The sequence below is a fragment of the Thalassophryne amazonica genome, chromosome 3, assembly GCF_902500255.1.
Source record: "Thalassophryne amazonica chromosome 3, fThaAma1.1, whole genome shotgun sequence".
NCBI lineage: Eukaryota > Metazoa > Chordata > Actinopteri > Batrachoidiformes > Batrachoididae > Thalassophryne > Thalassophryne amazonica.
The window spans coordinates 11,517,698-11,531,190 of record NC_047105.1 but is presented as its reverse complement, the minus strand read 5'-3'; the positions used below and the strand labels follow the sequence as shown (position 1 = coordinate 11,531,190).

Genomic DNA, 13,493 nt, shown 5'->3' with positions numbered 1-13,493 from the left:
ACTGTAGCCAAGTGCTTGCTCACAGGGGGTCGTTTTGACCGTTGGGGTTTTACATAATTATTGTATGGCCTTGCCTTACAATATAAAGCGCCTTGGGGCAACTGTTTGTTGTGATTTGGCGCTATATAAAAAAATTGATTGATTGATGGATTGATGGAGTGCTGCTCAATGTGGCTCAGTCTCGGTTTTGACAATCATGACCATTTTTTCAAATGTTGTGGAACTCTTGACTAATATGGATTATACTCATGTCAGGTAGCTCAGGGTAGTCTTGGCTTTCACCTGGAGTGGACAAAAAGTTGTGTGGAGTTGCGCCAGATTGTGCCGAGTTTACCCTGAGCTGTCTCGACTTGTGTGGACCAAGTGGACTGTGTTTCCCTGCGACGTATGAATCAGATTGCTCCTGTAAAGGTTCAGTGCCAAACTCATGTTCAGTCCCAGTTTGGGACATTAACTGAGGCGCCATTTGTGAAAGTAGCTTTAGTCTGTCACTTGGAACAAGACAGCGGTCACATCTTATTGATAATAAAAGCTTGTAACATTTCCCAAATGTGGACTAAAGGTGTACTCACACTCGGCCAAGGTGGCTTGGACCGTGCCAGAGCATGACCTTTCAACCCTCGTCGCGACCCCGCTGGCCTGCACTCACGGTGCACTTCAAGTCCGGGCACGTCTACATCTACACAACGTGGTCCATTTTGAGAAGAAATGTTCTTTGACAGACCACAATAATGGAGATGAATCACTGAAAGATTGCAGAATTTAGCCCTATTCAGATGAGATTAGTTTAATAAAAGGAAGCAATGTAATATTTATTATGACTGAATAGCACGGGATAATAAAGCTTGATATAAATGACTGAGTAGCTACTTAATAAACAGGTTAAATGCATGACCATCACTCCTTAAAAAAAGACAAATATTATCAGGCTCCTGTACAATTTTCTTGGTTCTCAGCTCTGAACGAATGGATTCATCTCGACAGTCGACAGGTTTACTATTTTATGTCATTTCTTTAATTTGGCTGTATGCACTTTGTGCACTGGTAGCTTCTTGTGCCCAAAGCAAAGCAGGTGGTCTAAGCACCTCATACACGTACAAACAGATGTGTTCCATCCCACTGACTTTGGATTTTGTTTGTTATCTGCATGCAGACCCGTGGACTGTGCAGATGTTACGTGCATGACAAAGGAGGTGGTCCAAACAATGCACAGTGTGTTTTACACATGTCCTACTCCATGTTTGAACTAAATGACAGAAAAAGCCTTTTCCACAGATGCATGTGTGGATTAACTGGATTAATATCACTTGAAGTTATTTCTATGGATGCGTTTACAGACGGTAAAAGGTGCAGGAATACTGGTATATGTGCCCGTAGTCGGTAAGACTAACTGAAATGACTGAATCAGACTAGACATGGGCCAATAACCGGTTTCATGGTATACTGCGGTATGAAAAAGCCATGGTATCAAAACCACTAGCTTGACAGGCAGCTAACGTTAGCTAGCTCTGCATCATGACTGAAGGAGGTGAAACCTGCACTGAACTTTTCACTCCGTCTAAAAGGACCAAGTCGGCTGTATGGGATTACTTTGGCTACCGTAAAAAGCCAGACTCCAACAAATTGGAGGAAGGATGTCATCCAACATTTTTTCGTTTTATTTTCCGCAGAATAGCCCTTCAAACCAAAAAACGGTGGCAACAAAGCACTGTAGCTTTGGCCTGTGTCAGACGCGGAGTGATTCAAGATAGCCACAAAGGATTACATGGAAGGAGTAAACTTTATCCCATCTTTGAAACCACTGAGAAGTACAAGTGGTGGACTCGAGTCGTGCTTGTGGTCGACCAATTTCTCCCACAAACATGTCAAGAAGGACAAATACATCTATTGCAAGCACTTTGTTGGTGAAGCTGGGCCAAGTATTGAGCATCCGGAGTTCCGGACGTTATTCCAGCCACGTTTCTCCCTAAAGTCACAATTCGTTGAGAAAAGGTGGACAAAAGAGCTTTATCACTGAATATCTTGAGACGCAAGAGCGCAAAAGGGACAAAAGAGAAACTAAACAATACCGAAGCTAATGATCTTGACTCTTTAAATGAAACGCGCCCGGAGCCACAGCTGGAGCAGTGTGTGTCTGCATCTTTGAGGTCCAGGACTCAGCGATGGGACGGAACTCATAGTGCCTGAGTTCTGGAGAAACTGCAAACAGAAGCTGTGGAGATCTGTGTGCACGTCGGTGGGACCACCTGCTTTGGTTCTTTGTCCAGAACAAAAGAGGGATCATCTCCATCATCATCAGAATCCTCACTGTCTGACAACACGCTGCGCGCTACGTCTTGCTCCAATTAAAAAAACTCTGGTGTGCTGTGGTCACTGCTGTCTCACTGGTTTCCTTTACTAAGCCATATGTATATTGATTTATAACTGAAAACTGTCAAAAGGGGTTTATAAATATAAGAGTAAAGATGATTGAATATATCGGTGCAGTAAGTTGATCAGTCCATGTGAACACGCATTAACTCACATGTGCGGTTATTTCACGAGCTGCCAGTGATCCACAACGTGAATTCTGCCTTCCAGAACAGTTCTTCTATAATCTTTTGTATTATCTACCTGTTGCCACGTGTACATAAGGGCTGGATTGTCATTCCTACACTCATATTGTTATATTTAATAAAAAATAATAAGCACACGCAGGAGCTGCTGCTCTCGCTACCGCTGCGTACCGTCGGAAATTACACACCTTTTTTGTTGTTTCAAATTCAGCAGTTGCTTGTGGCAAAATAGTAAATTGTATCCATGCAAAAGATTAATTCTTCCCTATATAAGGCGCCTGAGCCCAGTGAAGCTGACCCCCCACCCAGATAAAAAATCCAAGCAAACAGGCTGAGTTTGCCCTGTAATTTACGATGGTACATGAACACAGCAGCTGCCTCAGAGCTCACAAACCTGCTTCTGCTCTGTGTGAAAACATTCAGCTGCTCGAATGAAGACAAATTAAACAATAACATTACAAAAACTAAGCAAACGATTATAAAACGTCAAGAACAACAGCCAGTGACGGCGCCAAGGGGGGCTTAAGCCCCCCAATAATGAGCCAAGCCTCCCCTCAGCCCCCCCAAAAAATTCTGCCAATAATGTGAATAGCGACTGACATATTTGTGGATCTTAACTGCAGTTTTGCGCTGAGAATGTCTCAGTATTGCATAACTGAGCAAAGTGATGAATGTGTGTGTTCAGTGATCCACCAATGCTGAATCACCCTTCACAAACAGAATTTTCAGTTTTGCAAATATTTATTTGTAAAAACCCACACACAAGTTACAAATCAGAAATTTGTGTTTGTGGATCACAAAGCACATGATTCTAAGTGATGTGTGTGTGCATTGATACCACATTTTAGAGGAGCACGGGTGACTAAAACAATTTACTATATAGTTTTCATTTCGATGACATTTTGTGGAGCCCATCCAACTTTTACTCCAGCTCCCCTTCAGCTCCCCCAACAAAAATTTCCTGGAGCCGCCACTGACGACAGCAAAACAAAACACAGACGAATTGAGGTTTTCATTGCCCTTTGTTCAAATTTTTCAACAGTTTAAAAATCCTGACGAAGTGCCAGCTGCAGGAACGAAGTTGCGCCAAGGATAAACAATGTCAATGAAAGTCAACGAAAGTCTAGATTTCTTGTTTCGTCAGGGCTTCGTTGCCATTCATTAAGTGCCGTGTGACTGGGCCATAAGTCATGCTTCCCACGGGGCAGATGCTACATGTCTAAAAGAGAGACATTTTGGTATTTTCTCTAAAGTTATCAGTGGTATAGTGCTCGTAGTGGTAGACATCGCGTGAATTAGTGCACCTGAATCACGCGTGCTTCATATGCATATAGCCATAATGTTGTTAAAGCACATTTTAAAGCTAATACCGTGAAACTGCAGTATTTTTGCCAATGGTTATCATACCGTCAAATTTTTCATACCAGACCATGCCTAAATTGGGCACAACCAAAAATGAAAAAAACGTAACAATTACCTTATGCCACCGTTCCACATAAAACCTGTCCCTTCTGAAAAAATTATGGAATAAAGGATCTGTTAATCAATGAGGAAATATTTTGCAGCTTTGCACGCTGATCACAATTCACATTCATCAATAAGGTGAGAAACTAGACCAGTTTCTCACCTTAGTGTTAGCCAAGTCATAATAATAATATTAGTAACTTAACAGATTGAACAGTGCATCACCCAAAAATTGAAGTTACACGTTGAAACGATGGAGACCACACGGGCTGTGATTGGTCACTTTGTGGTTTCAAACCTTTATCTCCCATCTTCTTTAAAAGTCTGTGCAGTGCGCCTGCTGATTAAATTTCGATCTTGTATCGAACAGAGGAACTTTTGACAGAAGTAGTCCACAAATATGACCACCTTTACAACACGGCGTTGAAAAACTGCAAAGATGCTCAAATGAGCAGCAATTCATGGAAGGTCAATGATTGTATAAAGAAGGTACCCCAGGTCACTGAGGGACAAACTGGTCAAGAAAAAAAAAGACCAGCAGCAGTGGCGATGCAGGAGGAAAGAAAGTCCCTGCGTTGTTCTTTACGTCGCGCCCGCTACTATTCCGGAGATAAATTGCATTGGTACACCCACCGATGCGACGGAAAACTTTGAAAGGGTCAGGCCCATGTCAATGTGATGGGGTTGTAGAAGCATAAATCAGGCTTTTGTGATAACGCTACATGCGGCCACGGCTGCCCCAGACTACTTCTGCAAGTTTGTTCAGAAACGCTCCAATGGGCCAGCTCAGGCCATGGCCTAGAGCACTTGAACTTGTCAAACAAAACGGACACAGGGGGTATAACACGTACGAGCATGGCCCAGCGTGTCGAGTGTGAGTGAACCTTAAGATATATGTGTGCATCAGGCCTTCAGTGAGCCATTACACTAGCCCATCAGCCTGAGCTAACAGGTTTCTGTGTACCACAGTGTTGAGGCCTACCATCATAAGTGCCACTCTCCAGCAAAAGTCCACTTTCTTCTAGGATTCTGAAGTCTCCAACACTGATGAAGTTGTAGTCGACTCCTGGTACCTCTCCCTCTCGAGGCAACCGTGTAGTGCCTGGTAAACAAAAAAAAATAGTTTATATAATCTTAAAGAGCAGCCTGTTAGTGATTCATAAAACCATCTGAATGGCTTTTAAAATAACATCTATTCTCACCGCCCTTGAACCCGATGCTTCCACTAGAGCACAAACTGGAAAATAGTACTGAAATGTGTTCTTGCACAACCATTCAGCTCATACCATGAATCTTATAAGATATACAATGCTGGTCTGAAATGTTTTCAAGGTTGAATATGAAAGAGTAATTCCAGATTACTGAAGTTTAGAGTGCATTTATTTAAAACTCCTTTGAAAATTAATTGTATATTTTTAGTCTAGGATGCTGAAAGTTAAAACGAGGAAGTATTATTCAAAATAGAGGAAAAAAGTGGCGTAGCATTAGCAAAAGTTACCAGGAGGGTTTAAATCCCATCACCATCCGCACTGGTTACTACATTAAAGGATAATGCGATAGCTTTATCAGCAAGTACAAACGTGGGGAGCTGAATCAAGAGGATGAATGAGATTCAGAAAAAGAATTCAAGGTTCAGATAGACTGAAACCCATTCATTGAGCAAAACATTCAATAAACAGAACTTAGAATAACAAAGTCTTCTGCTCATTGGCTCTTCTAACCCTTAAGGACTCATCAAAAAGTTTCCCAGTCCAAAACGAACCATGGGACTACCATGCAGAACCAGAGCGAAAGAAGCAATCCATGTGGTGGAAACACAGTAAGTCCTCCCCCCTTCTTAATAATGCAAAAGTCATTTTACTTGCAGATGAAGCAATCGCCTCAATTTGCTGGGACACAAAATCAAAGTGTGGTCATACTACCTTCCAAACAGGGAACCACACAAAGTCATCAAAGAAACCATGAAAGCTAATAAAGAAGGCATTGTTTAATCAGGGCACTGCGATACAGTGGCGGCCTGTCCAGGGTGTACCCCAGGGACACGACAAGTACGGTTGCTGAGAGGGCTGTGGCACCTCCTGCTGATGAGGTGCTGTAGTTGCAAGGGAAACTTGTTTCTCTATTTAAAACTGTCCAAAGATAGGTGCACCAAGCTTGTGGCATATTCAAGAAAACTTGAGGCTGTAATTGCTGCCAAAGGTGCATCAACAAAGTATTGAGCAAAGGGCATGAATACTAATGTACATATGATTTTAGTTTTTTGTTTTTAATAAATTTGCAAAATTCCTCAAAATTCTCCTCACAACACCCCATAATGACAACATGAAATTTTTTAAGTTTTTCAAATTTATTAAAAATAAAAATTCACACCCTTTACTCAATACTTTATTGATGCACCTTTGGCAGCAATTACAAAGTTGGAGGAGGTTATGTTTTTGCCCCTGTTTGTTCGTCGGTTTCTTTGTTTTCAACAGCCTGGAGGCCACAGTTTTTCATATATCATTATGAAATTTTTACTGAAGATTCATATCCTTATAGGCAAGAACTGATTTAATTTTCAAGGTCATATGTCAAAGGGCAAAGTCAGGAAAAATCTTGGAAAAAAAACCCCTATCTTTAAATTTGAATGAATTTTCAAAAATTCATAACGTTGTCAAAAAAGATCTAATTTCTTTCATATTTGACAGTGTTATGTAGGGTGGTATCCTTTCTCGACTGATCTGGATCTGATCTGGTTTACAGATTTTGTGGCAATTTAAACTGAACATTGAAAAATCCCATTTAATGTATATTTTACATTATATCTTAATCAAACATGCCCCAATCACTCCCTTATTCAGGTGCAGACTGGCACTCACTATCACCTGACAAAGTCTGATTTCATTTTAACATTGGAAAGCTCTTTTGATCTATAGTTTGGTTTATATTTTAGTTTATGAAAAGTCAATTATAACAAGAATTTTACCTTGAAAAATTTTCCAAGGTAAAAATTTGTGGAATTGGAAACTTGTGTTGGCAGAGGTCTGCACTCTATGCTCTGTTGTTGTTTTTCTCAGCTAGCTCTTTTTAATGTCCCAACTTTAATCAACCAGTCATACAAAATAAAACTAAACCACAATAATAATAGTAATATTTGGCATCTAATGATAACCCTTCCAGCTTTAACACTTGAAAGCAGAACCGTTGTTCTATTTACCCAAATCCTAATGTGGTAGTGTGTTTAAGTCAGCAATACAGCTGGTTGTTTTTCTTTCCAAATACACTTTCAGAACACAGAAAGAAATGCTGCTCTGAATATCTCCTAATTTATCTGTCGAAGTGATCAAGCCAACAATTGAGCTAATTGAATGCTCTGGTACAAATTCCTGGTGGGGAATGCTTGGCATGTGTGCATCTTCTTGTTTATCTTATTTAGTTATTGTGGTGTTGCCTGTGTTCTGTAACAGCATGACTGCTGAACCTTGAGGAGCCAACATTCCCATCAATTGTCTGAGTCTCGTGATTCAACATCTCCTCCATGATGAAACCATCGATACTCTTCCATCTGTCCAACATCAGTGATTTACGTTGGCACCAACGCAGCACAAGGCACAAGTTTGTGTGGTTTCTTCTTTTGAACAAACAATTTCCTGCACCATCTTGTCAAAGTTGTTACATTAATAAACACACTATCTATGCTGTCAAAGAAAAATACTTTCCTTATTCCTAAAAACTTCTAAAATACAATTTCACCAGTTGCTTTACTCAAGGGATTTTGAAGACGCAGCCATACACTACAATGCTTGAAATATTCTCCACTTACTGTCAAAATAGTATTTCAAATTTGTTCTTGAAACAGAAATTAAAATAATTATTCCAACCCCCCACCCCCACCCCCTGCCGTTCATGTGGCACTAATATTCAGTCACAGCTTTCTTTCCGAGAAGATAATTTGATCCAATTAAAAGATACAAAAGAGATTTTTCACAGTAGCTCTTAGATAATGGGTCCATTCCAAACAGACAAACACCAGATAGACAAAAGACCAATAAAAGATTTGATCTGACCCTGACCCCTAAACCATGTTTTTGTACACAGTGTGAGTAAAAGGAAACTCAGATATTATCCCAAATCTCTCAAAATCAAATCTCTCAATCTATCTATTATATATATATATATATATATATATATATATATATATATATATATATATATATATATATATATATATATATATATATATATATAGTAAGACCCTTCGGCTGCTCCCTTGTTTGCACTTGGGGTAGCCACAGCAAATCCAATCTGCACATGTTGAATTGGCAGAAGTTTTACACCGGATGCCCTTCCTGATGCAACTCCACATTACATGGAGAAATGTGGCAGGGGTGGGATATGAACCGAGAACCTTCTGCACTGAAACCAAGTGCATTAACCACTTGGCCACCACCCCTGCATTTATATATATATATATATATATATATATATATATATATATATATATATATATCATATCAATGAATGATAGAATAATCATGTTACTTTCACAGTCAGAATAGCTTTTATTCACCAAGTATCCACAAGAATAAAAGGAATTTGACTTTGGTTTAAGCTGCACTGTCTGTACATGTATAAATATCCACTAAACAATGAATAATTCACAGTAATAAAATGTGCAAATGAAATATGCAAGAAAAAGAAAAGGATGTGTGAGACAGACAACAGATTGAAGTTGAACTGTACATGAGGTAGACGAATTAGTGAGTTTTCATGTGGTACATTCAGGCATGGGTGACTGCTCAGCAATCAATTTTTGTAAAACATGTTAAAATTGTTTTTGTCCAAGCTTTGAGTTTGTGTACTTTGAGCTGCATTTACCAAAGCTTTGACAACCAAGAAAAAAATGCATGCAGGCTGCACTGTGAATTACGACAAAACAATTTCAACGAAAAAGACATTTACTCCATCTTACTCCAGACGGACTTTATATGAGGTGCTGTCATTGGCCACATCCTGTGACTTGCTGAACACGCACCGAATATGAATGACCAAAGAACCCCATGAAAGTAAAATGATTATTCTACTATTCCCCAATATCAGTTTTATAATATCTTCTTTCAATTTTGAGAGATTTGGGATTTAATCTGGGTTTCCTTTTCTCTCTCTATCTTAACTCACACTGTATAATCCATATTATTTAATTATTTATAAAAAATCATGTAAATAGTGTTTGTCTACCTGGAGCGAGTCTAACTGTTAAAACTTAAGCCTCCATCACACATAGCAAGAATGTGCAGGAACCAGGCCGGCACAGCAAAAATGCCCATAATCTGGACGCAGTAGGCATGTAGACTGTGGGCAGATCGCGTTCAGACTACCTCGCCCACACCTGCACGATCACATCCAAAGTGTATTTAGGCAACTGTTAGACAACACACACTGCTGTCAGACAGCCATAAAAGGCGCTGAAGACTGCCAATGTCCAGATGTCTGGATGGCAAACACGTGACCGGAGTGGGAGGGAGTGCTGTGTCCTCTTTTGTGTGAGTTCATAATGGCTGAATAAGCCGCTGCACGTGCGCGCGGGGTGCATGTGTGTGCCGCTGCCAGCCACTGGATACCTTTGCTGAAAGTTTGCTGGCAGTGGGCCTAGCTTTCCCATGATTTGTCAGAAGCAGCCTTTCCAGCAAACTTTGATTTCTATTTTCTGTTTCTGCTCACTTCAGCACAACGCATACCCGGTTGGATTATCACATGGGATTTATTTATGCCATGGTTTGTTTGCAGCACACAGCAGCCGGGTGAGAGGCTTTTCGCCACAGGCTGTGGTTTCTGGTTCTTGTTCGCACTGCACTGTGAAACACTCCTGGTTCCATGTTGGAGGTGAGATTCATGTTTAATAATATTGTCATGGGCTGAGGATACAGTTCCACATCATACCTCCTACACAGATGGTGATCAAGTAATTACAGTGGTGAGATCCGTTCACCTCCGAGCCTCTGACGCATGCAATGATGCATTACTGCACATGAGACCACGGAGTGGCGCACCTGTCCGTGGTATCACAGATATAATGAGCACAATATTTCACATTATTTATGTTGCCCATGGGAAGGATTAGAAATATATCTGCACTGTAAGGTCTATTATGGATTTAACAGCCTGTTGAGATCTGCGGTGGCATGCGCTGTGTGACACATTGACCTGCAGTGGCACACGGTGCTTTCGGTTTGATTGTGCCGTATTCACATTCACTGGTCATGATGAATGTGTGCCACATACGTTATTACATATCAACATTTCCTTTGCCCTCCCTGGCCGGAGTCCAGTGGAGGTGGACATATGTGCAACACCATGCCGGCAGGCTTTGCTGTGACCGATCGATCTCAGAGCTCAATCAACCACAATCAGATCATTTCAAATGCTGTTATGATGCCGTCAGAATATGTAGACTGCGATCAGATGGTACACAAACTGCACACAGACCGCCAACAGATGTGTGTCCCATCTCAACAGCACCAAGAGTGTTTCTGAACTGTGCAACACACTCGGGACAGCCGCACGACTGGGACCAACTATGAAGTTTGCCACTGGTCCGTCTTCAGACCACACCTCAATACTTCCCGACTGTGCCCGGATGTGTCATTCTGACGCCATTCGGCCTCAATCGGCATATGTGTGACAGGGGTATTACAGTTTGTTTATCTGGAATGACACATAAATAACTGGTAAGTCAAAACTTTTTGACCAATTGTTAGTTAAATAAATTGTGGCAACAAAGTTACACATAATATAACTTAATAGAATTTAAGTTCTATAATTTTGAGCAAAATGTACTGAATACATTAACTAAACTTAATAATAAAAAAATAAGTACATTTTCATAAAAGCAACAGTTGAAATGTGTTGGATTTAGTAAAAACACACCAGCTGCCCTTCCTGTCATAACTGCACATTACATGGAGAAATACAACAGGGGTGGAGTTTGAACCAAGAACTTTTCGCACTGAAACCAAGTGCACAAACCACTTGGCCACCACCATTGCTATTTGCACCTCAAAAAGTATCCTGACTAAACTGTGCAGAGTTTACTTAAGTTTAGTTAGGATATTGGGTATGGCAACAAAGTGACATTCAATATTATTGAATAGTTTCAAATTTTAGGTACAGATAGCAGTTGTGTTGGCCAAGTGGTTAAATGGTAAATGGAGTGCATTTATATAGTGCTTCTCCATTTGCATCAGATGCTCAAAGAGCTTTATAATTATGCCTCACATTCACCAATTCACACAGACACACTCACACACCGATGTCAGGGCGCTGCCATGTGAGGTACTCACTACACACCAGGAGCAAAGTACTGGGGCTTAGGGACCTTGCCCAAGGGCTCTCAGTGATTTTCCTGTAAGGCTGGGGTTTGAACCAAGGATCCTCTGGTCTGAAGCATCACCTCACAGCACTCTCCTTTTGCACTTCGTTTCAGTATGAAAGGTTCCTGATTCAAACCCTGCCCTTGCTGGATTTCTTTATATACAACCCCAATTCCAATGAAGTTGGGATGTTGTGTAAAATGTAAATAAAAACAGAATACAATGATTTGCAAATCCTCTTCAACCTATATTCAGTTGAATACACTACAAAGACAAGATATTTAATGTTCAAACTGATAAACTTTATTGTTTTGTGCAAATATTTGCTCATTTTGAAATGGATGCCTGCGACATGTTTCAAAAAAGCTGGGACAGTGATATGTTTACCACTGTGTTACATAACATTTCCTTCTAACAACACTCAATAAGCGTTTTGGAACTGAGGACACTAACCGTTGAAGCTTTGTAGGTGGAATTCTTTCCCATTCTTCCTTGATGTGCGACTTCAGTTGGTCAACAGTCCGGGGTCTCCATTGCCGTATTTTGTGCTTCATAATGCGCCACACATTTTCAATGGGTGACAGGTCTGGACTGTAGGCAGGCCAGTCTAGTACCCGCACTCTTTTACTATGAAGCCACGCTGTTGTAACACGTGCAGAATGTGGCTTGGCATTGTCTTGCTGAAATAAGCAGGGACGTCCCTGAAAAAGACATTGCTTGGATGGCAGCATGTGTTGCTCCAAAACTTGGATGTACCTTTCAGCATTGATGGTGCCATCAGAGATGTGTAAGTTGCCCATGCCATGGGCACTAACACACCCCCATACCATCACAGATGCTGGCTTTTAAACTTTGTACTGGTAACAATCTGGATGGTGTTTTTCCTCTTTTGTCCAAAGGACACGACGTCCATGATTTCCAAAAACAATTTGAAACATGGACTCATCAGACCACAGCACACTTTTCCACTTTGCGTCTGTCCATTTCAAATGAGCTCAGGCCCAGAGAAGGCAGCGGTGCTTCTGGATGTTGTTGATGTATGGCTTTCACTTTGCATGGTAGAGTTTTAACTTGCACTTGTAGATGTAGCGACGAACTGTGTTAACCGACAATGGTTTTCTGAAGTGTTCCTGAGCCCACGAGGTAAGATCCTTTACACAATGATGTCAGTTTTTAATGCAGTGCCGCGTGAGGGATCGAAGGTCACAGGCTTTCAATGTTGGGTTTCGGCCTTGCCGTTTACGTGTAGAAAGTTCTCCAGATTCTCTGTATTTTCTGATTATATTATCCAATCCAATCCAGTTTATTTGTAGAGCACATTTAAAAACAAGGTTGACCAAAGTGCTGTACAACAAAGACATAAATCAAATGGATACATGGTAGACAACAGTGGCAACAATATGTCTTTACAACAGTAAAATCATCAACTCTCTCATCAAAAGCCAAAGAAAACAAATATGTTTTAAGGAGAGTTATAAAGACTAGAAGTGAATCTGCCTGCCTGATACAGAGAGACAGGTCATTCCATAATCTGGGACCAACAGCAGAAAAAGCTCTATCACCTCTGAGTTTGAGCTTTGTCTGAGGAACTACAAGCAGCAGAGCTTGATCTCGTGACCTGGGAGAAAGTGATGGAGAATAAGACACAAGCAGGTCAGACAGATAATGTGGGGCAAGATCATTGAGACATTTAAAAACAAACAATAAAATTTTAAAATCAATACGATATCGAACTGGCAACCAGTGAAGGGAAGAAAGAATGGGTAAAATATGATCATGCTTCCGGGATCCAGTTAAAAAACGGGCTGGAGTGTTCTGAACCAGCTGCAGCTGTGCAAGTGAAGCCTGGCTGATACCGGCATACAGCGTATTACAATAGTCCAGCTGAGTCATGGCAAAAGCATGGATTAAGATCTGGCAGTGATGCCTTGAAAGTGAGGGCTTTATCTTAGCTAGCTGCCTCAAGTGAAAGAAACTTGCCTTCACAACAGCACTGATTTGTTTATCAAGTTTAAAATCTCTGTCCATTTTCACACCAAGGTTACAAACAGTAGATTTAATAAACTGTGTCAATGGTCCAAGGTTTACTGAACCACAACTACCTGATTTACTTGGCAAAGCCAAA

At 40.8% G+C, this 13,493-nt stretch overlaps 1 protein-coding gene across 4 annotated transcripts in view; it reads right to left on the bottom strand.

The window, feature by feature from the left end:
* The window catches only part of LOC117506338 (membrane-associated guanylate kinase, WW and PDZ domain-containing protein 3), a 463,321-nt gene that overhangs the window by 134,781 nt on the left and 315,047 nt on the right, over nucleotides 1-13,493 (bottom strand). For all 4 annotated transcript variants that reach the window (XM_034165832.1, XM_034165831.1, XM_034165830.1 and 1 more), the window contains exon 3: nucleotides 5,002-5,121. In XM_034165832.1, coding sequence (XP_034021723.1) covers nucleotides 5,002-5,121 — 120 coding nt within the window. The remainder of the gene's footprint in view (nucleotides 1-5,001; nucleotides 5,122-13,493) is intronic.